The sequence below is a fragment of the Dryobates pubescens genome, chromosome 32 (assembly GCF_014839835.1).
Source record: "Dryobates pubescens isolate bDryPub1 chromosome 32, bDryPub1.pri, whole genome shotgun sequence".
Classification (NCBI taxonomy): domain Eukaryota; kingdom Metazoa; phylum Chordata; class Aves; order Piciformes; family Picidae; genus Dryobates; species Dryobates pubescens.
In genome coordinates, this window is record NC_071643.1 from 6,878,893 (window position 1) to 6,902,371 (window position 23,479).

A 23,479-nucleotide genomic window follows, 5' to 3' on the forward strand; every position below is an offset into this window, starting at 1 on the left:
CCAGGTGCCCATCCCATGGTGGCAACACCCCCCAGCACCACCAGGCTCTCCTGTCCCAGAGCCCAGAGCCGCTGCAGAAATCACTGGGACTGCTTCTGTATTACAGCTACTGAGTGCATCACAGACAAGCTGTGCTGGCTGGTGTCCATGTGCTCCTCCAGGTCAGCAACTGAGCTGCTTGGACTTTTCAAAAATGATTATGATTGCTTGAAGTGTCTTCTTTCAGCATGTATATGTTTAGTATGTTTTGTCTTAGACGCTTTTCTTAACATACTACACTTGCTTTGTACACTTGGTTTTCTAGGAAGTAAAGTAAGTATTTGTCATTTTTTTTTAAAGGTAGATGACTGCCTTCTCATCTGAGTTTTCATCTGTAATTTTCAAAGTTAGATTTACTATATTTATCCAGAGCTTTCCTTCTCCTTTCTCCTCTGTTTAAGCTTTTTGTCTCTTCTCTAGGTTAGATACTCAGCCCCAAAACAGCACGTCCTTGTCAGGAAGAAAAGAATGTCAAACTTTTTCCTGGTCCAGAAGTATTTTTAGTACCAATTTTTCAACAACCAAAGCTTTTATCTGTGGGCTACTCTATTCCTTGAACTGGTGTTCCCAGGGGTGAATGCAGCAGGGACTAGCTGCTGGGTTGAGCTGTGCTGCCGCTGCACCCAGATATTTCTCAAGCAGGCAATGATCAACTCCTGGGAAATTTCACATAGCCAGATTTTCATATGTTCCACAAGGTAGACCTGAGGCCCTTGCATTTCCTAAAATAGAATAGACCAGAATAGAATTAACCAGGTTGGAAAAGACCTTAGTGGTCATCAAGTCCAACCCATCAGCCAACACCCTCTAATCAACTAAACCATGGCACCAAGTGCCTCATCCAGTCTCTTCTTAAACAACTCCAGGGAGAGTGACTCCACCACCTCCCTGGGCAGCCCATTTCAATGGCCAATCACTCTTTCTGTGAAGAACTTCTTCCTAACATCCAGCCTAAACTTCCCATGGTGCAGCTTGAGACTCTGTCCTTTTGTTCTCTTGGTGGTTGCCTGGGAGAAGAGATCAACGCCCACCTGTCTACAACCTCTCTTCAGGTAGTTGTAGACAGCAATAAGGTCTCCTCTGAGCCAATAGTCAATAACAATCATCTGACATATAATTTGAGGGGGAAAGGGGAGGTTGGAGGGGTTTTCTGTGTTCTTCATTCAGAGAATCCTCCTCAGCATCTTCCTGAACTGTAAACTCAAGGAATTAGATCTGCTCAGACGTGCTCCTACAGCGCATTTCAAACCAGTGGGACTTGACTGTAACAGAAAGTACAGAAAATGGTCTCCCAACACCTCATTCTGCTCTGCTGGACTCTGCCATTTATGCAGCCATGTGTCATATTTGTCTGCAGATTGCACATGTGATGTTCTCCATGGTGACTTGGGAGCCTGAGGCAGAAATGTGAGCTGGTAAGTTAAGGTTACTCTCTCCCTCCTCCTTTCCTCCCAGTGCAATGCGGATTATTACACGACCGGCGCTTCTCTGGGGCAAAGTGCAGCCAGACTGGTTTAATCCTCCAAATCCAGTTTTAAAACCTCATATGGATCAGGAGACACCTGCATGGGTGGGTGGTGAAGGGGAGGGTACAGGATCATTGTCTGTGTCTGGATGTAAGCATGACAACCCTTGTAGGGGAGGCTGATGTTACACAGGTGGAATACAGAGAAGTTCAAGGTAGCTTTTCCTGCTCTGTGCATGGGAAACATTGACTGGGGGCTAGTAGTAAGGAAATGCAGGTAATTAGCTCTTCTGTCTGGATACTCTGTAGAAACAGAAACAGAAATATTGAATTAAAAAGATGGAAGTCTTGTACTCTTAGATTATATATATACAACATAAAGCAAAATTTTGGGTCTGTGTGTTCAGTTAGCCAGTGGTTACATTGAAGTTTTGCTTCTTTGTATTCACAGAACACTTTTTCCTCTTTCCATTGGTGCAAATGACTTGAAATGAATGTTTTTCTTGTTTGTTAGCATCATCTCCCCCTGTTGTCCGTCAACGTAAAATGCAGTGTTCTGGAACATGAGAAAGGCAAAACATTTCCTCCAGTTCTTTGTAAGCTGATATGAAGTAGACAGACACCTTCTGAAGTTTTGTGCATGCTGTGCTCTTTTTTCTTTGCTGCAACAAGAAAAGCCTTTTCTTTTTAACCTGGCTTCCTTTGAAGAAGTAGCTCAGAAGCTTCATGGCCTCTCAAGGTAAGTGCATCTATAGTCTGTATTTTTAGATCATGTTTACAGAAGACTACAGTCTTGTATGTTTCCAGCAATCAGCAGTCTGATGAAATGAGAATTTCAGGCTAAAACCACATCAGCCAAATCACAGTTGTTTTGCCTGCCTTTAATTTTTCAGAATTCAAGAGGCTCCTAAGGAAACTAAAATCTGTACTAGAATGTTATTTGTTATAAAGCGCTAGTGTTTGCGTTCAGCCAGAAAATTGTTTGTATCTCAGTGCTTAAACCTGTCAGCACAGAATATGTGGGAAGGGCAGGTACTGAGCCCTGGTTTTGTACATTTCTTCCCCATTCATGTTGAAAATACCAAGCCAGCAAATGCTTTTCACTCTTAAAAAATGGCCAAAGTCCTGATAACCACATAGAGAAAATAAATACCTGAAGAATAACTGAATTTAATCAGACTACATTTATCTGGGTTTGTCTTTGTCATGTATTGTCTTTTAGCAGCAACTGGTTGGGTACTTAGGGCTATAGGCAACCATTGCAGCACGCTGATCTACCAGCCTTCTAAAGTGATTTTCTCCACACTTTCAAAGATTAAGCAGAAGGACACAAAGATTTTTTTCTTACCACAAATGTAACTCACAGAGGTCACTTCTTTGTGATATTCAGAGGGAGATGTTGGCCCAGGGAGTTTCAACATCTGTTTGTTTGCCATATTTTTCCCCTCTTTGTTGCCCCCCAAATACTCAAGGCATTCTGCACTTACAGCAATGAAAGCAGGTTATACACCTGTCATATACTTGTTTTGTGTTCATTTTGCTGATCTTTAGCTATATCAAAAGATCTAGGTTGGTGTATTGTGAATGCATAGCTGATAACAAAAGCAGAACATGTTACACACCATTACTTTGGTTTCCATAATGAAGGAACTTGATAATATACTCATTCCAAGAACAAGTAACTCCACAATAATTTGTTTGTACAGAATGCTCACTGTATCATACAGTAACTTCTAAGTTTTTCCATACCATATATGAAATGGCAAACATCCACAAAAACAGATGAAGTGTCAGAGTAGCTCGGATTGTCATCAATATTTAATGTATTTACTGTTTGATTTTTACACAACTTAAAATTTGACAGGTAGAGCTGCAATTTGTTGTCTTTTTCTCTCGTTATTATTGGAGAATAACACTTGGCCACTTCATGGCATTTCATGTAACAAGAGTTATGGCAGTAACAGATCCCTGTGAGGTAAAATGATGCAGAAGAGCATATGAAATATTTATTACCCAGTTATACATTTTTAACAGCCAGCTACAAATTAGAAGGGGTTACTTCTTCTTCCTGTGGTCGCAGACTTTGAAAGCAAGCAGTGGCTGCAAAGACAAATTAAGATCAAAATATGATTTAAATGATGAATCAGCCACAGTGAGTTCAAATAATGTCAAAGGATCTCCTTTAAACTCATAACAGCAAAAGAGAACTTCAGACTTACATCTGAAATTCCTTCTGGACCTTAAACCCCATCATCATATATGAGATAAAAATGATGTTTGAGGACTATTTTACTGCCAAAGCCTTGGCACTCAGCTTAATACAGGGATTTGCCATTTATATGTGGAGAGCTTCAACTTGCCCTTGTTCTAGCAGTGCCAGTGTTGCTGAAGGCTGTGGAAAGATGCTTATAGTAAAACCAGCAGGAGCTTGTTGAGAATCAAATGGCTGAGGTGGTCACTGCACTGCAGGGTGCAGTGAAGGGGTGTGGGCATACAGGTGTCTGTAACAATTAATACTCCCATTACCTTCACAGTGCTAGCCAACATAATCATCACTGTGTCCTAAAGCATGTGTTTGAAACAGCAAACCAGAAAACACAGCTTAACAACATCTGATCTTTTCATTAAGATAGCAATGAATAATACACTGTATGAGGCGGTGTAGATTATATTACCAGGGTTGTAACATCCAGCTTGGGAAATCTGATATCTCTTGAAAGGTTATCTCTAATTAAGAGAAAATATGCATGCTCTCAAGAGGCTAGAAAGCAAGCCCTCATCAGCTCAGTGTACTTTAGCGGCTCACAGGGAGCTGAGCTGTGCAACCTGTTCAGAGGAGGTTGTGGCTATCCTGTGTGTGAGTGCAGCAGAGAGGGCTCACTGTCAAAGGAGATTAGATGCTCTCCCAGTTTAGCTTCACCTACAGTGATGCCACTTTGCATATGCTAAGACTGTTTTCTAGAGTGGATCAGTGTTGGACTGTCAGGAGATTTGTTTCAGATCCTCACTCCTGACCTAAATTAAAATGCTGATGTAGTCACAGGCAGAACGTGACATTATTGCTCCAGTTTTGATCCAAGCAGCTAGCTGTTGTTTGGCCCTCTTCATTCACAGAACAGTTTAAGTTGGAAGAGACCTTGAAGATCATCTAGTTCTAATTCCCCCCATGGGCAGGAACACCTTCCACTAGATCAGGTTGCTCAAGGCATTGTCCAACCTGGCCTTGAACATCTCCAGGGAGGGTGCATCCACAGCCTCCTTGGGCAACCTGTTCCAGTGTCTCACCACACTCACTGCAAAGAATTTCTTCCTAATACCTGGTCTAAATCTACCCTTCTGTAGCTTAAAGCCATTTTATTTCATCCTATCACTACATGCCTTTGTAAAAAGCCCCTTCCCAGCTTTCTTGTAAGCCTCTTCAGGTGCTGGAAGGCTGCTATAACATCTTTTCTTTTCTCCAGGCTGAACAGCCCTAATTCTCGCAGCCTGTCCCCACAGGGGAAGTTCTCCAGCCTTCTGATCATCTTTGTGGCCCTCCTCTGGACCCACTCCAGCAGCTCCACGTCCCTCTTATGCTGGGGGCATCAGAACTTTACACAGTACTCCAGGTGGGATCTCACGAGAGCAGAGGGGCAGAATCACCTCTCTCATCCTGCTGGTCACACTTCTTTTGATGCATCCCAAGATACGGTTGGTCTTCTGGGCTGCAAGTGCACTGTTAATTTTTTTCCCCCTTCTTTTCCTGCAGAATATCAGCCACAAGCCAACAGATTATTTAAGGATTACTCCCTTGGTTCTTCTGACCTTCATGAACAGAATAAGTCTATTGAACCGACAAGTCTCTGGAAGCAAACATCACATGCTCATAACTTGCCACCAGGTCTGGAGTACCTGAACAAGGTCTTGAATCTTTCCAAATGTTAGGACTGCTTTGTTTTCCTCATAGAGTTGGTTGACATCTTATGGGATGGGATTGTTGAATCTTTTCTTGGGGGAGGGACAGGTGGAGACAGAGGGGCTTTTTTGCTGTTTGATACTACTATGAAATAAGAAGTGTAGGAATGGCAAGTCCTTTCTTCATTGCTGTCATTCAGTTTCATAGAAATTCATTTGTTGTGCATGCAGCTCTCCTTGCACCAGAAGCATGTTCTTCTTTCCTCTAGGAAGTTTTCTAGGGCATGCTCTTTGTCCTCTCCATTTCCTTCCAGTTTCATAAGAGCTCACCCTCTTCCTTCCATAGGAAAATTGCTATCAAACTCCATCTGGCCTCAAAAAGACTAAACCAGGCAGTGTATGAAGGAGTTGTTACCTCCTTATAACACATCCTTTGAGGAACATGAAGGAGTTTTCCTTCTGATAGTGCTCTTCAGGTTAGATAATGTCCTGGCAAGGCAAGGTCCCAAGAAGACAACTTTGTGAGTATACGCCTGGGTGGCTACAAATCCACACCCACTCTGTGTTGGGTTGTGGGGCAGGAAAGGGCTACTGCCTGAGAGAGGGAAATGCTTGAAAATAGCAGCAGACAGGTACAGCAAAGGCAGGTTATGGAAAGGGAACGCTGAAGTATTTTCTATCCTACTGCAAAATGTGGGACTGCTATGTGAAACCTCTCAGCTTCTGGAGCTCAGCCCAGTGATGATCTGCAGCTCTGTCTCAGAGATATAATCTCTTCCTACCTTTTATTGGGAGGGTCAGCCCCTGCTACTGTTTTGACACTTACCCCAGTTTGTATTTCACATATGGCTGGATTCTGCCACTCTCTTATATGCTGAGTAACACATCATACATCCTGCCTGGTATGGACAGGAACAGAATCAGATCCCCAGGCTGTGATTCTGATGCACAGGCTGCTGTGGTATTTGCATCTTGGTTATGCTGGGAAATGTCTGTTTCACTCTAGGTATGTCCTTTAGATACACATTTCTAGTGGTTTTGTACAGAAGCAGAAATTGAATGTATTTTATATTTGGAACTAAGTTACTTAGCTAATGAAGCTGTGAAACCCTTCAGAAACAATGATTCATGCAGAGTTACGATTTTCATTTCATGGTGCCCATGCACAGAATGATATGTGTTGTCAATTACATGAACATTTGCTCAAGGACGGTGGGAGCTACATTTTTTAGTCTGAAAGTGATTGTGATAGTAAATACTTGGGTGGTTAGTCTGTACAGTCTCCTGTATGAACATGAATTATACTGCAGATTTACCCATACAATGCAGGCAAACAAATTCTATTACTCTGACAGACACAAAAGCAAAAAAAAAAAGAGTAAGTTGCTGTCAGAACTAGAACTCCAGACCTAATTCCTGCTTGTTCTTGGCCCAATAAGCATATATCTGTGCTGCACCCCTCACTAAGTAGTCTTCATTTTCTCTACCATCTCTAAAATGGAAGCATGTGTGCAGTGCTGATTAGTTGCATATACCCACAGCTAGAGTTGCTGTGCTTTGCAGAACATTTTGGTGTGTGATGCTGAAGTCAGACTGCTTGAAACAAGTTCATACAGGATAGATGGGAGCAGAAAGGAAATCCAACCAGCAGGAAGAGGGCTGCCTGAAGAATGAATCTGGGACTCACAGCTGCCAGGGTAGTCCCTTGGGATTTATCCTGATGGACTAAGAGATTTTCATATAATGAAGTTCTCGAATTAAGATGTTTCCAGCAGAACTGGGAAATTTTGATGCCATTGGAAAGAGTGAAATACTGTGTGCATCCTTCTGCTTCTGTGTTTATTGGGAAAAGATGGATCCAAACTGAAATGGAAACAGACTTGTGCTATTGGAAGGATATGGGGAACTGAGAATCTGCTTGAAAAAAATGACTGCAATTCTTTAATTTTCAGTCTAACACTGCCAGAGAGGGAACATGACAGAGTACTTAGAAGAGTAAACAACTTGTGGGAGAAACATTTAATTTATAGAATTATATTACCAGAAGACAGATTATATAGCAAGCAGTTATGAATAAATACAGCATAGCAAACAGAAATGAGATTCTGGTATTATTTCCAGCAGGAGAGGGGAAGATAGCTGGATAGATTTGAGAAAAATGAGGATATTTCTTCAAATGACTGTGTTATGTTTGACTCTATTCAAATTTAATGAATCTCAGAAAGATTCCTACTGTCTTATTCTAAACAGCAGTTCTAGGACACAGAGATAATCTTGGATAAGAAAATATCTGTACTGTACCTTAAGGCCAAAGAGCAATATTTCACTCTGCAAATACACACCCAGAGTCAGTCTTGCCGAGCAGCAATTTGCTCAGCTGTTCAAAATGGCCTAGAGAAGGGCAATAAACTGCTTCTGCCTTGGCAAATGGACACTATGCTTTCTATAACTATGACAGTTTCCTACAAAATAAGGTTTCATAAACCTCATCACAGCCATTGTTCAAGGAATTATCCAGCAACTGTCACAAAAGTTGAGGGAGCCTTTTCTCTTGGCAGGAATAGACTGATGAATCCTTGGAGAAGATTTTCCACATAGCAAACCAGCACGTTTTGCCACCATTCAGGCTTAATCAATTTTGTAAAAGGCTTCTTAGTTTACAGTGGTCAGATGCAAAATTAATGCACAGATGTAAAGTCACTTCACAAAACTGAATACTGAGAATTAGCTGTGCATAAAGAATTTTAACATATCCGACACTTGTAAACCTAAAGGCTTTAGATGCTTTTACATGCAAGCACAGAATTCCCTTAATGAACAAATGCACCAATAAATGATGCATCAGCTGCCTTGCAGAAACCAGTGGAAGGTTTCAAGCCTAACAGGTGGTACTGTCATGTTGTCTCAACATTGTTTATCCATTGTTTACAATAAACTAACACCCAGACCAAAACCACAGAAAGATTTTAACACTTGAGGCTCTTAATTTTCTTTTCCAAGTGAAAGTCTATGTGGGACAGATCCAAATAGGTCCATATTAAAAGCAGTACTCACATATTAAAATATCCTTACCATCTGTAACTTGTCTAATTTTTTATCCAACAGCAGAGCCCTTCCCATAAGAGCTCACACCTCTCATGAAACCTAAACAACAACCAGCAAAGGTTCTTGGGAGAAAGTGCAAATATTCTTTATTTTTTCAGTTACTAGCATGCACATCTCAGAGATTAATGAAAGATTTCTCTTTTAACAACTTTTCTTTGCAGCCTGAACTAGCTGCAGGAGATGACTAGAACTGACAAATGGCTGCAACAGTTTGAATATGTACTAGGCAAGAGTCATCAAATGTAAAATGTACTGATGCTGGAGAGCTGTAACATGCTGGTCTCAAGGTTGCTGTGTGCTTTCTGTCTGCAGCTGTGAGTAATGGCACAGTCCTGTGCTAAGCATTTGCCTATCAGGAATTTAAGGAAAAGAGATTACCAAAGCTTAAACTATCACATAAAACAGGCATAAAAAAATCACATAAACCTGAAAGGTAGACTGAAATTAAGTCTTGCTGGTTTTATAATCTAATGACTGTTCTCTAAGAAAGAATGATGTCAGAGGAACCATAAGCACAGCAAAGCTGGGGATCATGGCAAGGAGATTTTTTTTCTTTCATTTGTAACCAGCTCACAGGAGAAGACATTTTCAGCCAGCCAAGGGTTTCTCTAGGGAGCTGTTGTGTTGCTCACTCTGGCAACATGGCATGACCATTTGCCAGACTTAGGGTGCAGAATGCCCAGGGTCTGTTATCAGAGCATGAAAGCTCATGTATGCTGTCATTGACATCACCCAATTGCTTTGCTGCTCCAGTGGGGCCCTTTGTGATATGGCTACGGCACGTTTTGAGCTCGAGCTCAAACTTACTCACTCCTGCACTGCCACGGGGCTCAACCTCTCCAAGACCAGGAAGGGAGGAACAGGAGTGAAAAGTGGGTCCTGCTTCTCACATGTATCTTTCCATTGCTTTTGTTTTCCTCCCTCCTTCAGTGAAGATTATTTTTCTTCAAATGTATTTCATGACCACAGCACCCAATGTCATACTCTTCAGTCACCATTTCAGACAGATGTCTAAATTGTGACTTGAGATAGCCCTCGGGCACTCAGCTTGTGCACTCTGGAAAGAAAGAAATCCTAGTAATGGAGATGAGCACTACAAACAGACAAGTGCTCACTGGCAGCCCCGGACTTTCCTAACACACATCATCTTGTTTATTTTTGTAAACAGCTGGACCGGATAATTATTCATCAGCAAGTGGACCTTCTTGAAGGTATGGTGCAATCCTTGTTCGTCTTCAACAGTGATGGCACACAGATGTCTCCGAAAGGCTTTCAAGTTGCCCCCCACCTCACTGAAATCATTGCTGCCTTGCATCAGACCTGCAGTGTGATGTTATTGTGGTGAAAGCTCACTTTATGCCTGATGTGCAGCAAACCAAGGAGGAGGGAAAGAGTACAGTGAGTAATCACTACACCAGTCCTAAATTCTCTCCCTCAGACACCTCCCCTTAAAATTTAACTCTCTTTCCAATCTATGGAAAAATCGAGTGTCTTTAACAAGGAGTAACATGCTATGATTAGCAATGCAAATAAAGGAAACTCAGAAGACACAAAATGAAAGAGAAGAATTTCTATTACGTGGTACCTCAGAGTTTCAAACTACTGTATGAGTATAAAGTTCTGTGAGTAAAACATTTCCTTATATATTTCTCCCATTCAAAAACGTCCTTGGCTTGGTTTTTGGATACCTCATTGGATTAAAGTTTTGTCACTAGAGTAGGACAGCCTCATATTGTTACTTTTTGCATATAATAAAGTAAGCAAAATCACCCAGACCAAACCTCAGGATCTGAATTCTCTCTTGTGATATGTACTTTACAGCAAATCTGAGCCTTTGAACTAAACATTCCTTCAAAATGCTTTCTTTGTGTCATTATCTCAAAGATACTTTTAACAGCCTCTGTTCTCCAGATTTTTAGGACTTATGTCAACCTATATATGCTAACATTATACTAAGGTGGCATTCTACTTGTTTTCTTTATTAGGCATACTTGGCACAGAGACCTCCAGCAAATACGAGATAAAAAACCATTTGGGACAAAGAGTTTACTTTGCAGTAGAAGAAAACGATTGCTTTGATCGTAACCTGTGTTCACCTCTAAGGGCTTTCACCATAAGGATTGCTGATAACACTGGTCGAGAAGTAATTACAGTGAGCAGACCCTTGAGATGCAACAGCTGCTGGTTCCCTTGCTTCTTGCAAGAGGTGAGTGAATCCTAATTGCCTTTTGTCCGAGAATCCCTCTTGCTGTATGTGCACAGAATTAATGAAGCCTCCTGCAACCTCTGCCAGGATGGCAGGAAAGAATTCACACCCACCTCTCAGCCTGGGGGACTGAGTGACGTCGTTCAGAAGTAACTATGGATAAACAGAGCCCTTTTGCGAGTTACATTATCAGCATGCCTCCTCCCTTTCATAGGACCTTATTTTCCTGACATCCCAAATAAAGCTTTTGTGCCTGATTGTCTCTCCAGTCAGGTGACATCCCAAAACATTGCTTTTTGATACAGACTAAGGGCTGTTAGTGCCACAGATGGGACTCACCCACTGTACTCCCAGAGCTGATGGATGAACCCCCCCTGGAGGCCATTAGTGTGTGTGGGTACGACTGAGTAGCAACTCTCCAAGGAGGTCAATTCTTCACTCCATGGCTTGGCCTCTTGAGGACCACATATCTCCAAGGAACTGCAAAAGTTTGAAATGAGCTGTTTTGAGAGAAAAATGCAGATTCAATAGAATAGAAAATCTTTTCTCCTTATTTTTGATGCTATCAAATCTTATATGTAAGACACTAGCTTCTGCTACAGCTTTTCAGCCTTGTGTTGTCCACTATATTTAAAACCACTAAGAGACAGCCTTGTAATATTCAGTTCACAGTTTGTAAAAAAGATATGTAATGGTATTCAATAAATAACTATGTTGTCATTATATAAGCAATACACTATTATGGAGAAATACACCAACATTAAACCAGTTTGTAAGGTGGGGTGTTTTGTTTGTTTGTTTGTTTTCTTTTGTTTGCTAGTTAGAAGTCCAGTCCCCACCGGGCACAATAGCTGGGTACGTTGTGCAGAACTGGGACCCTTTCCTGCCAAAATTTACTATACAGAATGAAAGCAAAGAAGATGTGCTAAAAATAATTGGCCCATGTGCAACTTGTGGCTGTTTTGAAGACGTTGACTTTGAGGTATGTTTCTTATGAGTGTCAAGAATGTTGAAGCTTTACTACTTTGAATAAATTGCTCACTCAATATTGTTATTCTCTCATTAGAAATATGATGCACATTGCTGTAATTAGGGAACAGAAACAGAGCAATGTGTGTTCCTGACTTGTACACTCAGATTCCTACAGATGTCTTCTGGAGAGGAGTGACAATTTCTTCAAGGAATTAAACATGTTGTCAAGTGGAGTCCTGGTCCTCTGCAGTCTGTGAGCACCGGGCCATTGATTTTGATAGGCTCAGGGTTTCATCCCTACATTCACTGTTAGCTGACACATAGTCCCTTAAAGCCTCTGGCATTGAGTTTGCTTCCTTCATTACTCTCAGACTGAGAGGTATGGGCAGGATTACCATGTAATATATCTGCATCCATTTGACTGCATTCATCAGGTGAAAAATAATTTTGAGGAGGTATTTAGATATTTAAGGGATGAGAAGGAGAATGGGAGATGCTTGAAGAAACTCTGGACAGAGTTTTCTGATGCGAACAAAGCACTTTGCCTTAGTTATGGAATCATAAAAGAGATTCTGTGCTGATCAACTTGTTAGCCAGATCAGAGGACTTCAGTGGGTACTGTCTGAAATTTGAGTATACTGAGAGGAACGTGCAGATGGCTACCTGATTGAGAACCTGTCTGTTAGTTGTAGGCAGCAATGGTACTGCTGAGACTTAGAGCATATCAGAAATACTGTATAAATTGTGTTATATATAACCTGCATTCCATATATGCTTGTAAATATAGCTTGCTTCTCTGACTGAGTTAGCTGTGGTCTCTTTCTCTGTGGGGGAGGGAGAGCTAGGCCCTCTCTCAACCTACCACAAGAGGACAAAAAAAAATCGTTGTGAAAGAAGACCAAAATTGCTGTAAACTTTCACAATTGCTTTTCTCCACTTTTCTGTCAGCTCTTAAAGATCTTTTCTCGTGCTACTCCTAAAGGCAAATCTGACACTAACAGAGCATCTCAATGATAAGAATAAAAGAAACTCCTGACAACTATAGCATACTCTGTGTGCCAGGGCACAGTCATTAATTCTGTAGGGATACAACGAGTGTGTACTTGATTCATTATACTTGGGAATATTTTTCATTTGTGCAGGTAAAAGCTCTCAATGAGATGTCAACAATTGGCAAAATTTCCAAGTACTGGTCTGGATTTGTAAACAATGTCTTTACCAACACTGCCAACTTTGGAATCCAGGTCCCTGTAGATCTTGATGTGAGAATCAAAGCAGTAATGATTGGTGCTTGCTTTCTCATTGTAAGTATGCAAAACGAAGAGCTAAATGTGTAAAGTTGGGTTGGCTGCGATCAAAGGGGTCTTGCCATCAGCTATGTTTCCACAGAGGCACTAAGTGCAGTAGAAAGCCAAACTTGCTACTGCTTATTTGCTGAGCATCTTGAGGTCCCTAAATTTTTGTTATTAAACCATTTAAATAGCATTCCATATGCAGTTCAGTGTCTTGCATGGAAGGGTCAAATATCAACGTACCTGTCAAACCTACCAAACTCTTCCAAACCCCTTACCTGTTGCGTTTGAATGAAGGAATGAAAGTTATGTTAGTTCTAGTGATAATGTCAAACTCGGAGTGCCACTTCAACAGTTCTGTCGAGTATTGCACATAAAAACTTCAGGTCATAGGAATTTTCTTACAAAAATTCCTTTGTGAAGGTGATAATAAGAATGATATGAAAAGAATGTTGACGTCTAAGGTTAAAGATGGTGTTGAGATGCACGTTTTCTAGACTTACAAATTGATGCTTGCTGTGTAGTTCTTTTGCCAAAGTCAGGGTGCTAATTTTAACCGCAATGGTTTCAAAATCAGCTGTGATGCTTGCATCAGAGAATGTAAAACAAAAGGATGAAGCTTTTAAAGTTATTCACCGGAATGCATTTACTTTAAAATAGCAACAACAGCTTAGAATTTCTGCTTTTATTAGGACAGAAAGGTAACTCTTCAGGCACTTAAGATTTTCAGATTGTATCCTCCAAAGCTCCTGTTGCTCAGTGACAGAGTAATGACTAATCTTACTACTTTATGTAACAAATGTCTACAAGTAAGACTTTGATAGTAATCATTGCATTTCTTGTTCCTTCCACAGCATTCACAATTTGTTTATTTGTAGGACTTAATGTTCTTTGAACACTCTTTGGATGCATTATAGCAAGACCACAGGAACAATATAATATGCAGAATACATTTCAGTAAGTAAAAATGAACATAAATTGATCTTCTTGCTTTGAAGACTTCTATGTCTAGATACTTTCTAATTCTTTTTCATTTTCTTCCAGAAATCCCTTGAGCTTTGGACACGATTTTGAACTGCACAAATCCTTGTTCCTTGTAGGAAAAGACAGGGGGCTAATGATGCTATTTATTAAAATATATCTCATGTAAATAATAATTTCCCACTTAGATTTTATTTGTGCTGTGGCTAAACACATACTTCTCACACAGAGCACTGTTGCTTTGGAACAGTGTTATTCTCTTCGTTCTCTTTTGATGTTCTTGCATGGGAAATCATGAAAGATTAGATGAAGCCTTGCAGCATCACTGATGAAAGTCTATCTTTAGAGAAGCCTTTGATGTTTTGCAAGTGCTGGTACTAGTTACTAACCACAGGAGAGGGTGTTCTGGGGGTTTTGCATTTTCATAATTTTAGAAGTAATTTCCCCATTTGTTATTTAATTAACAGTAACAAACTGAGATCGAAAATAACAAATATAAAGACATCATCCAATGGGAAATTCAAGATGCTATCTGTGTCAGTGAGCTGAAAGAAGGGAAGTTATGTTTACTAATAAATTAATATTAAGGCAAAGATTTGCATAATGAGTGGCAGCCAGAAATTAGGCTTCCAGCACTAGACTGGGGACCACAAACTCTATTAAGCACATCTATTCTTCCACTATTTTTTATTGAAGGCATGCCATAAGGTTTGAGAGGTGGTCTTCAGTGTGCTAGAGGCACCACAAATCACTGCAGTTTGAACTATCCAGGGTTAAGTGTTCTTGCTGCAATCCCCTCAAGACCTTCCTTAAAAAGTTTGTTCCTCTTTCTATAATATCTGGTTGCTGATCACTTTCCATTGAGACTTGCTGAGGTCACCTGAGAACAGAATTATTCTTTTCCTTTGGCAAGCTCAGCACCAGGACAAGAGGACACAGTCTCAAGCTGAGGCCAGGGGAAGTTTAGGCTGGAGGTGAGGAGAAAGTTCTTCCCAGAGAGAGTTGTTAGCCATTGGAATGTGCTGCCCAGGGAGGTGGTGGAGTCCCCATCCCTGGAGGTGTTCAAGAGGGGATTGGACATGGCACTTGGTGCCATGGTCTAGTCATGAGGTCTGTGGTGACAGGTTGGACTTGATGATCTTTGAGGTCTCTTCCAACCTTGGTGATTCTGTGACTGTGCACTAGGAGCCTTTTCTATTTCAGACAGCAGTTTTGCCTAGCTGTTCATTTCTCAGTGATTTCTCATCATACTGCTCCCAAACATTCCCACCAACAGACTTTCACTAATACAAGCTTCCTTTGTGGGAACTTCCAAGACAACAGCTGATACGGGGTTTTTTTGCTGCAAGGTATTTTGAGGTGGTAGAATCCCCATCCCTGGAGGTTTTTAAGGCCAGGCTGGATGGGGCTCTGAGCAGCCTGATCTAGTGTGAGGTGTCCCTGCCCATGGCAGGGGGGGTTGGAACTAAATAATCCTTGAGGTCCCTTCCAACCCTGACTGATTCTATGATTCTGTGATTTTGTTTTCTGTATGAACTTGCTTATGCCTCTCTTAAAAACCTCTAATGGGTCCATTGAAAAGCAAATGAGTAATGTAATACTGGTGGCAAACCCAAATGCTTTCATAGTCACTAGTCAAGTCTCCAAGTGGAACATTTTACAGATCACTGGGAATGTTAGATTATCTTTTTTTTTTTTAAAGCATGAACTAGTAATTCAATACTTGCAAACAACCAACACATCAACGGAAAGACGAGGAAATGATGAATAATTCATAAAAATGAAAAAGATCTAAATTTATCAGATGATTAATTCCCAACAAATATTTAGACTAATTTTAAATTAATGTTCATGGATATGAATTCAAACACAGTGAAGTCAGGAAGTTGCAACTAATGCTCCCATAGTGAAATTAACTCAGGAATGCTTGTAGATTTAAACAGTATGTTTTAGATTGTATAGCACACTTAGGTATTTATACAGATTTACATATGTCTTGAAAATAATTGTGGTTAACAAGCTCTGACAATCATAATTATCTGTTAACCATTTAACTGCTGGCCCTTGGCTGTGACTCTTAGCAGTGCAATCAGGCTGCAGTCTACAGACGTTATGCACTCCCGGGAAACCCTTGCTGTCGCCTTTCCCAGACGAGCTGAAGCGCCCTCGTGTGGAAATTCAGGGTTTTGCAGAAGAATAAAGACGACCGATGCCAGTTCGCTATTTTCGTTAGTTTCACCGCGATGTAATTCTGTTAAATTCAACCCTTTCCCTTCTGAATCACCCTAATGCAGAGCGGGAAAAAATACCAGATTTTTATATTCAATTTTTTTTCTCGTTGAATCTCTTTGCCATCTTAGGCAGAAGTGATTGTTACAGCAAACAGGCTATTGTTATAGCAAACAGTTTTGGGTCTCGTGCAAAACCATGTCCTTGTACTGTTGTTGAGCTATGTGCCTCTGAATGCTTTGCTGAATGCAGTGCCCGGTGAGATCAGAAGGCACTCGAGCTCTCTGCCACTCTTCTTCTGCAATTTCCAGCCTTCTTATGACCCTTAGCAAGCCAAACATGCCCTTGAAGCGTTTCCAAAGCCCATTGAAGTCAATACAAAACAGGGTCTTATTTACCTGCAGGGCTGAGTATGACTGAGCACAGACTTTGTAGGAAAACAATACTTGCAAATATTTTGTTATATATTGCAACCAAATACTATTTTATTTCTTGCACTTCATGACTAGTGGCTTTGTTGCTGTTTTGTGTGCTCGTGCAATGTTTTTGTTTGTGGGTTTTTGTTTGGTTGGTTTTAATTGTAATACTTCCACACATGTATTAGTATGTTTGAATGCTTCTCTTCAGACCTGGAGGCAGCTTCTGGGACATACAGATACCGGTTTGGTCCCTGGATAAAACAAAGCACTGGGGCTGGGTCAGTTCTTGCTGGCTAGAACTTCCTTAACAGCCTGCTTGACCTCGGTCCCACTATTCAACATTCTAGTAGAAATTTGGCACCAATGCCAGAGCTTTTTCATCTGGCAGCTCCTTCATCTAAATAACAACTGCCATGGTAGGGGAGGTAGTCATCCTCAGCAAAGATGATGGAGTTCTGTGTGATATTACTAAAGAAAAGGTCATGTGTACTAAGATTTTTAAAACACAAAGCTCTAGCTTAGTAACAGTAATGTTTCACATTATGGGAGCTACTTATGCTCTTTACAGACCTCACCTTTTCCCTGTGGCTAGGAGTTGCTCTCCAAAGCACAGTTCGTTATTCCCTACAGGGGGACGGATATCCTTCAAAGCAGATCCATGTTCTGAATATCTTCTAGAAAGAAACATTTATTCTAGTGAAATTTTACTTAATCCAGCCAAGCAAATAGTTTCACACTTGGTTCACTGGCCAAACCGTAAATCTGCAGTATGTAATTCTTGTGTTCAGTAGATGGCAGCAACAGTTCATTATTGCACTATTCAGCCTTCACAAGCTGTGCCCAGGACCCTGATTAAAGATCAACACACTTTTATCCCCTAATTGATTTCTATCCTCAAGGAGGGTATAAAAATTTTTGTTCTGAGGATTTTATTTTCTTTGTCTAATAGTAAACCTTTGTCACGTGCTGCTGGGTTATCTTTATCACCAACAATTTACAGCTGAATTATGGATGATTGGCATTTTATGAGATCTGCTAAACCCAATCCAGTCTACCCAAAGGTTTTGCACCTGGAGCACCTCTCCAGCTTCCACCAGCAGACAGAGCAGAAGCACAAGACCCAGAACATTCTGCAGAAACAGGAAGTGTCGTGTCTAAAGTACATTGCTTTGTAGTGGAGTTCCTGGAAATGTCTAAGTTTTCAACAGGTAAAATAACTATCTGCCCCCCAGGTCATGTCATTGTGGTCCACCACTGTGTGCAAAAAAAGGGCAGGGAAGACTTTAATCATTCCTTAGAAGAAATTACCCTGTGCACTGTGAAAGGAGATTTATTCATAATTTTTATGGAATCTTGGATGTGTTCTTCAACTTGGTCCCTGTTATGAATAGCTTCCTTAATGCCAACTCATCATTGAAATACTCAATTAGCACCTGCCATGAGACAACAGTATATTACTTCACTCCTCCAAGATGAACTTAACAAAACAATTTTTAAGAGACTAACACCTACCTTTTTTTTTTTTGAGTCAGACAGCACAGGACAGAAATTTATGCTTTCTGCTATGTTTGTTAGCATTATGCTTACAAAGGAAAGGTAGAGGATACAGAGTGTCCTTTAAAGTATAAAAGAAGGGCATGGAGTGATGAATGTCCAGTGACTCTGCCCCCAAAGTGTATTCATCCCTTTGTCCCACATGACAGTAGATTCCTGCCACTATGAAAAGGAGGTGACCTTGCATTGTTGTGTGTTTCCTAGACTGACATTGAAAATTAATTTCAATTCTCAATTAGGCCTTGTATTGGGGCTGGTCTCTTCTCCCAGGCAACCAGCACCCGAACAAGAGGACACAGTCTCAAGCTGCACCAGGGGAGGTCTGGAGTGGATGTTGGGAAGACATTCTTCATAGAGTGCCCATTGGAAAGGGCTGCCCAGAGAGGTAGTGGAGTCACCATCATTGGAGGTGTTTAGGAGGAGACTTGATGGGGTGCTTGGTGCCATGGTTTAGTTGATTAGATGGTGTTGGATGATGGGTTGGACACAATGATCTTGAAGGTCTCTTCCAACCTGGTTTATTCTGTTCTGTTCTGTTCTTGTTCTCCAGCGCCTCTCTGCAAGAAACAAGGAGGCTTCTTGTTCCTCTTCTCGTTCCTATTCTCTTCTGGCAAAGGAGTATAAACACAATTACACCAGTGCTGTAGGAATCAGTCCTGACCTCCTCTGCTTTGATACCCAGCAGACCTACTTGAAAGCTACAGATTTCATATTAAACCTTCTCTATCCATGTGCACAGTCCTAGAAATACCTCACGTGCTTCACACTTTTCTAGAATTCAAGTGAAAGTCTTGAGTGCCTTTTATTGGGTTTTTTTGTTTAATTCCTTCTGGGTTTCATGAAGAACCCAAAGTGTCAGCATACAATTCTATTTTAAAAAGAAACATTTTATTTGCTTTGCAAATCCAGGGGAGGTATTTTGGCTATTATATAGGATGGTTTGCCAAGTGCATAGGACAGGAGTTTAAAAATATTATCTTTTGTTTGTTTGTGCTTCTCTTCCATCTCTAATTCTATGCAGTTGTAGATTAAAGCTGAGAGCTAAGACAGAAGCAATGCCTTCACAGAATCACAGAATGTTAGGGGTTGGAAGGGACCTCAAAAAGATCATCTAGTCCAACCCCCATGCCAGAGCAGGATCATCTATACCAGATCACACAGGAATGCATGCAGGGGGTTTTGAATACCTCCAGAGAGGGAGACTCCAGCCTTCAACATTGTGCAGTACCAGGGCAGCGACACCACACCTGGAGCTGTAAGTTTCCCTTGCAAATAAGACTAGGGTTAGACAAGCCCTTACTATTTGCAGTTCAAAGCACTTTTTACAATGTCAGTATTTAAATCAAGAACTAGATGTGTGTTTTTAACTCCTCAGAGTATGGAACAGTTTTGATTGAGAAATACTTGATTCTGAAACGTTTTCACTTTACTGATCCTACTGTGTGAGAGAAGCAACACTTCAACACTCTAGAAATGCATCAGCTCAGAGGAAACCACGTTGTGTGGAAGACAGGACAAGCAGGTTAGTAATTTACTAGGTAAATTTGCTAGGTAAAAAGTTCAGTGGTTCCCTATCAGGAAAATTTTATCTCTGCCTTTATTGCTGCAGATTATCAAGGGCCTCATAAAATGGAGTCATCTAACACAAACTGTCAGAGAAGTGTGAGATGACGTGCTGGACAGCAGCTCTGTGCAGAAGGACTTTGGAGTCCTGGTGGACAATGTTATCTATGGGACAGCAATGTGCCCTTGTAGCCAGGAAGGCAAATGGGATCCTGGGGTGCATTAAGAAGAGTGTGTCCAGCAGACCGAGGGAGGTTCTCCTCCCCACTTTACTCTGCTCTAGTGAGACCTCACCTTTAATATTGCATCCTGTTTTGGGTTCCCCAGTTCAGGTGGGATAGGGATCTACTCGAGAGAGTCCAGTGGAGGGCTACAAGGATGATCAAGAGAGGCTGAGAGACCTGGGGCTGTTCAGTCTGGAGAAGAGAAGACTGAGATGGGATTTAATAAATGTTTATGCTTATGAGAGCTGTGTGTCGAGGGGGAGGGGACAGGCTCTGCTCAGTTGCACCCTGTGATAGGACAAGGGGTAATGGATATAAACTACAGCACAGGAGGTTCCACCTCAGCATGAGGAGGAACTTCTTTACTGTAAGGCTCATGGAGCCCTGGAACAGGCTCCCCAGAGAGGTTGTGGAGTCTCCTTCTCTAGAGACTTTCAAGACCTGTCTGGATGTGTTCCTGTGTGACCTGCACTAGATTCTATAGTCCTGCTCTGGCAGAGAAGTTGGACTCGATGATCTCCAGAGGTCCCTTCCGACCCCTAACATCCTGTGATCCTGTGTTCAGCAATAATTAGTGGTGTGCAATGTATTTCATCCTTTTAGATACAGGAATGTGGTTATTGTACCAGCAAAATTAATACAGTCCTACAGTTTGGTTCCTTTTCTTTCCTAATAAGGTGTAATAGGAGATTTCCCCCCCCCCCCCCCTTTGCTGGTCTGCAAGCTGTGTCATTATTGATATCCTTCATCCACCTGGACACTTAGATAGTATTCATCATTCACAAGTGGGGTCTCCCAGGGCTCGATATTGGGCACCACACTGTTTAATGTCTTCATAAGTGATCTGGATGATGGGATCAAGCATATCCTGATGATACTTGCTGATGATGCCACACTGAGTGGGGAAATGGACATTTTGGAAAGGAGAGCCACTCCACAGGAAGGCCTGGATAGACTGAAGAAAGGGCTAGCAAGAATCTTTTGAAGTTCAATAAGGACAGCACAGGCTAGGACCTACCTGGGTGGAGAGCAGTGGAAAGAAAACTGGGGATCCTGGTGGACAACAATATTCACTTAATATGAATGAACAGCATGCTGCAGTGGCAAATAAAGCCAATGTAATGCTGGGCTGTATCAACAAAGGTGTCACCAGTGGAGACAGTGGCACTCACTGTGCTAGTCTATTAAGTGCTTGCCAGGCCATAGCTGGAATATCACGTTCAGACTGTGATATCAGGCCACTACTCAAATCATTAAATACATATGCAATGTGGAGTGGTACTGTGCTTGCCACTGCTGAAAGCTTGAATGGCTAGATTTGCTTCTTGCTTTGCTGGGTAACTGCAAGTAGTGCATGAGGAAATGACATGAAGGTTTCAGGGCAGTAAGGGATTACAAGAGACATGAAGAGTGGGGAGGACTGCAATGAGAAGTGCTGTGTCTTTGAGGAAGGCTTTGTTAAATAAGAACAGAGGAACAGTGACTAATATGTTGACACCAAATGTGCCAGCAAGGGTGATAACTAAATAAAGACAGTGGATGTGGTCCACAAAAACTTCTGTATGCTGAAACTGTTTGCTTTTGGCTGCAGTAGTTGGAACCCCAGTAGAAAAGTTGTCTCTTACAATGGGTATGTTCATGTAACTTCTGTACACACACCAGCTGAGAGATTGTTTTCATAGAGAGGTGTGATTATATGGCTGGGTTCGGGGGAAGCACATTCTGACTTTGGACTAACCTGCCTGTATAAGCAGTCTCATAAAACAGTTTATCTCAATCATTTCAGTCTTTTGCTCACTCCTCCCTTGGCAGTACAGGGTATGACACATTGCAGGTCGCTGGCCCTGATGTCCTGCAGTTGAACGATTGTGGGACTTGGGAAGAGGAAGAGCCTGCCTGCCATGAATCCCTGTAAAACCACAGGGTAACATGAGCTGAAGGAAAAAGCGAGGGTGTCATGGTAACAGAATGAGAAAGAGAAAGAGGAGGGCACAAGGAGAATAAAGTATTTCTATCAAACATAAAGGAATGCTTTTAACTAGCTGTGAAGTGTAGCATGGTCTGTACCACAGAAAATACTGATTAATGCTTATCTACATCCACTGAGACAGAAACCATATGCTTTGAAATTCTGGGAAAGATCATTGAAAGAGAGCCATGTAGAATAACTGTAAATGTCAGTGCAAACAAGGCTTTTCCCCTCTATTTTAGAGATGTGCCTAAGGAGCATATTGGTTCCAGAAACCTGCAGAGTGTACCTGTGTAGGCTTGTAGGCCAAATCACCCCATCCAACTTGCAGAAGCTGCAAGTCCAGAGGACTAGGACCTCCTGCATCAAGCAGGAGAAACTGGTCATTTCTCATGGGACACTAAACCTTCTCCCCAGCATTGCAGGAGGAGGTCTTGGCAGGACCTAGTCTTGGCACACCACTAGTGTGATGTCCTCCAGAAGCACACTATAAACCTGCTGTAGCCTTTGTGGCTGAGCTCCCACCATGACCTGTCCCTGCTCAGGCAGGGTGGGTGTATCCTGCTTTTGTTTTGGCAGTGTGGATGTATCCTGATTTTGTTTTGGCAGCAGTGACACATGGTTAAGGGAAGAGAGGACTTCTCCAGCATATCAGTTACATTAAGCAACTGAATCAAGGACTGGTTGGCAAATACAACCTAGAATACTACATGAGTCACCGTCCCTGGAGGTGTTCAAGAGGGGATTGGACATGGCACTTGGTGCCATGGTTTAGTCACGAGGTCTGTGGTGACAGCTTGGACTTGATGATCTTTGAGGTCTCTTCCAACCTTGGTGATACTGTGATGATGCAGGAACCCCAGGAAAATATCTCCCATGCTGTGAGTAACAAATCTGATATACTTGATTTAAGAAATAATAGGACTAATGGTGAATCTCCTGAAAGCTGTGTTCAGGACTTCTAAGGAATGACCCTGACTTGAGAGCGAGGTCACTGCTTTGATGAGCAATTTCTTCATGTGCAATTACTCCACATCCCAGGTAATCATTATGAGAACTTACTGTACCTGACGTTGGTGGCTAAGTCTTAATAGTGAATAGAGTTTAAGTCTTCACTGTTTTCCTTTTCTTATGTTTGCTCCTCCCTAGCTTCCAAACCTCCCCAAATCCCCCAGATCTATGTGTGAAGCAGTGTGTGGTGCTGGGTCTCATGATTTTCATTCTTAATTGACCTGTAAATTCACCTCATAGAATTTTGCAGATCCTACTTTTGCAACTTCTTAATAATCTTCTTAATTAATGAAAGCTTCAGTGTCCCCAGTACATTTTTATCAGACAAGCCTGTTACAAAGTGAATCAACTCAGACTTTATTGGTTTTTACAACATACTCTCCTCAATCATGTGTGGGCATTGTACTGTTTGTCCTTGGGGTGATAAAAGAAGTGCATGTGTCTATCACACCACAGTCAAACCCAACCTTGTTTACAGCTTTTCCTTTATCAGCAGTTCCCTGACATGCCTAGGGTGCCTGCTCAAGAAAGGTAAAGTCAAAAGGCAAAAAATTCT

The 23,479-nt window shown here is 41.6% G+C and overlaps 1 protein-coding gene across 1 annotated transcript; it reads left to right on the forward strand.

Moving 5' to 3' along the window:
* Positions 1-1,966: 1,966 nt before the first annotated feature.
* Positions 1,967-14,587, forward strand: LOC104296496 (phospholipid scramblase family member 5). The gene is made up of 8 exons (XM_009896304.2): positions 1,967-2,243; positions 5,253-5,404; positions 9,672-9,714; positions 10,489-10,709; positions 11,530-11,691; positions 12,824-12,985; positions 13,852-13,930; positions 14,018-14,587. Exons 1-7 carry the CDS (start codon positions 2,231-2,233, stop codon positions 13,888-13,890), a joined length of 792 nt encoding a protein of 263 aa, XP_009894606.2. The 5' UTR covers positions 1,967-2,230; the 3' UTR covers positions 13,891-13,930; positions 14,018-14,587.
* The last annotated feature ends 8,892 nt before the right edge of the window (positions 14,588-23,479 follow it).

What these genes read in the sequence shown, in the direction of transcription:
- LOC104296496 (XM_009896304.2), top strand. An exon ending in GCAAGTGGACCTTCTTGAAG is followed by an intron (nt 9,715 to 10,488) that starts GTATGGTGCAAT and finishes TTTCTTTATTAG; the next exon opens with GCATACTTGGCACAGAGACC. An exon ending in TTGAAGACGTTGACTTTGAG is followed by an intron (nt 11,692 to 12,823) that starts GTATGTTTCTTA and finishes TCATTTGTGCAG; the next exon opens with GTAAAAGCTCTCAATGAGAT.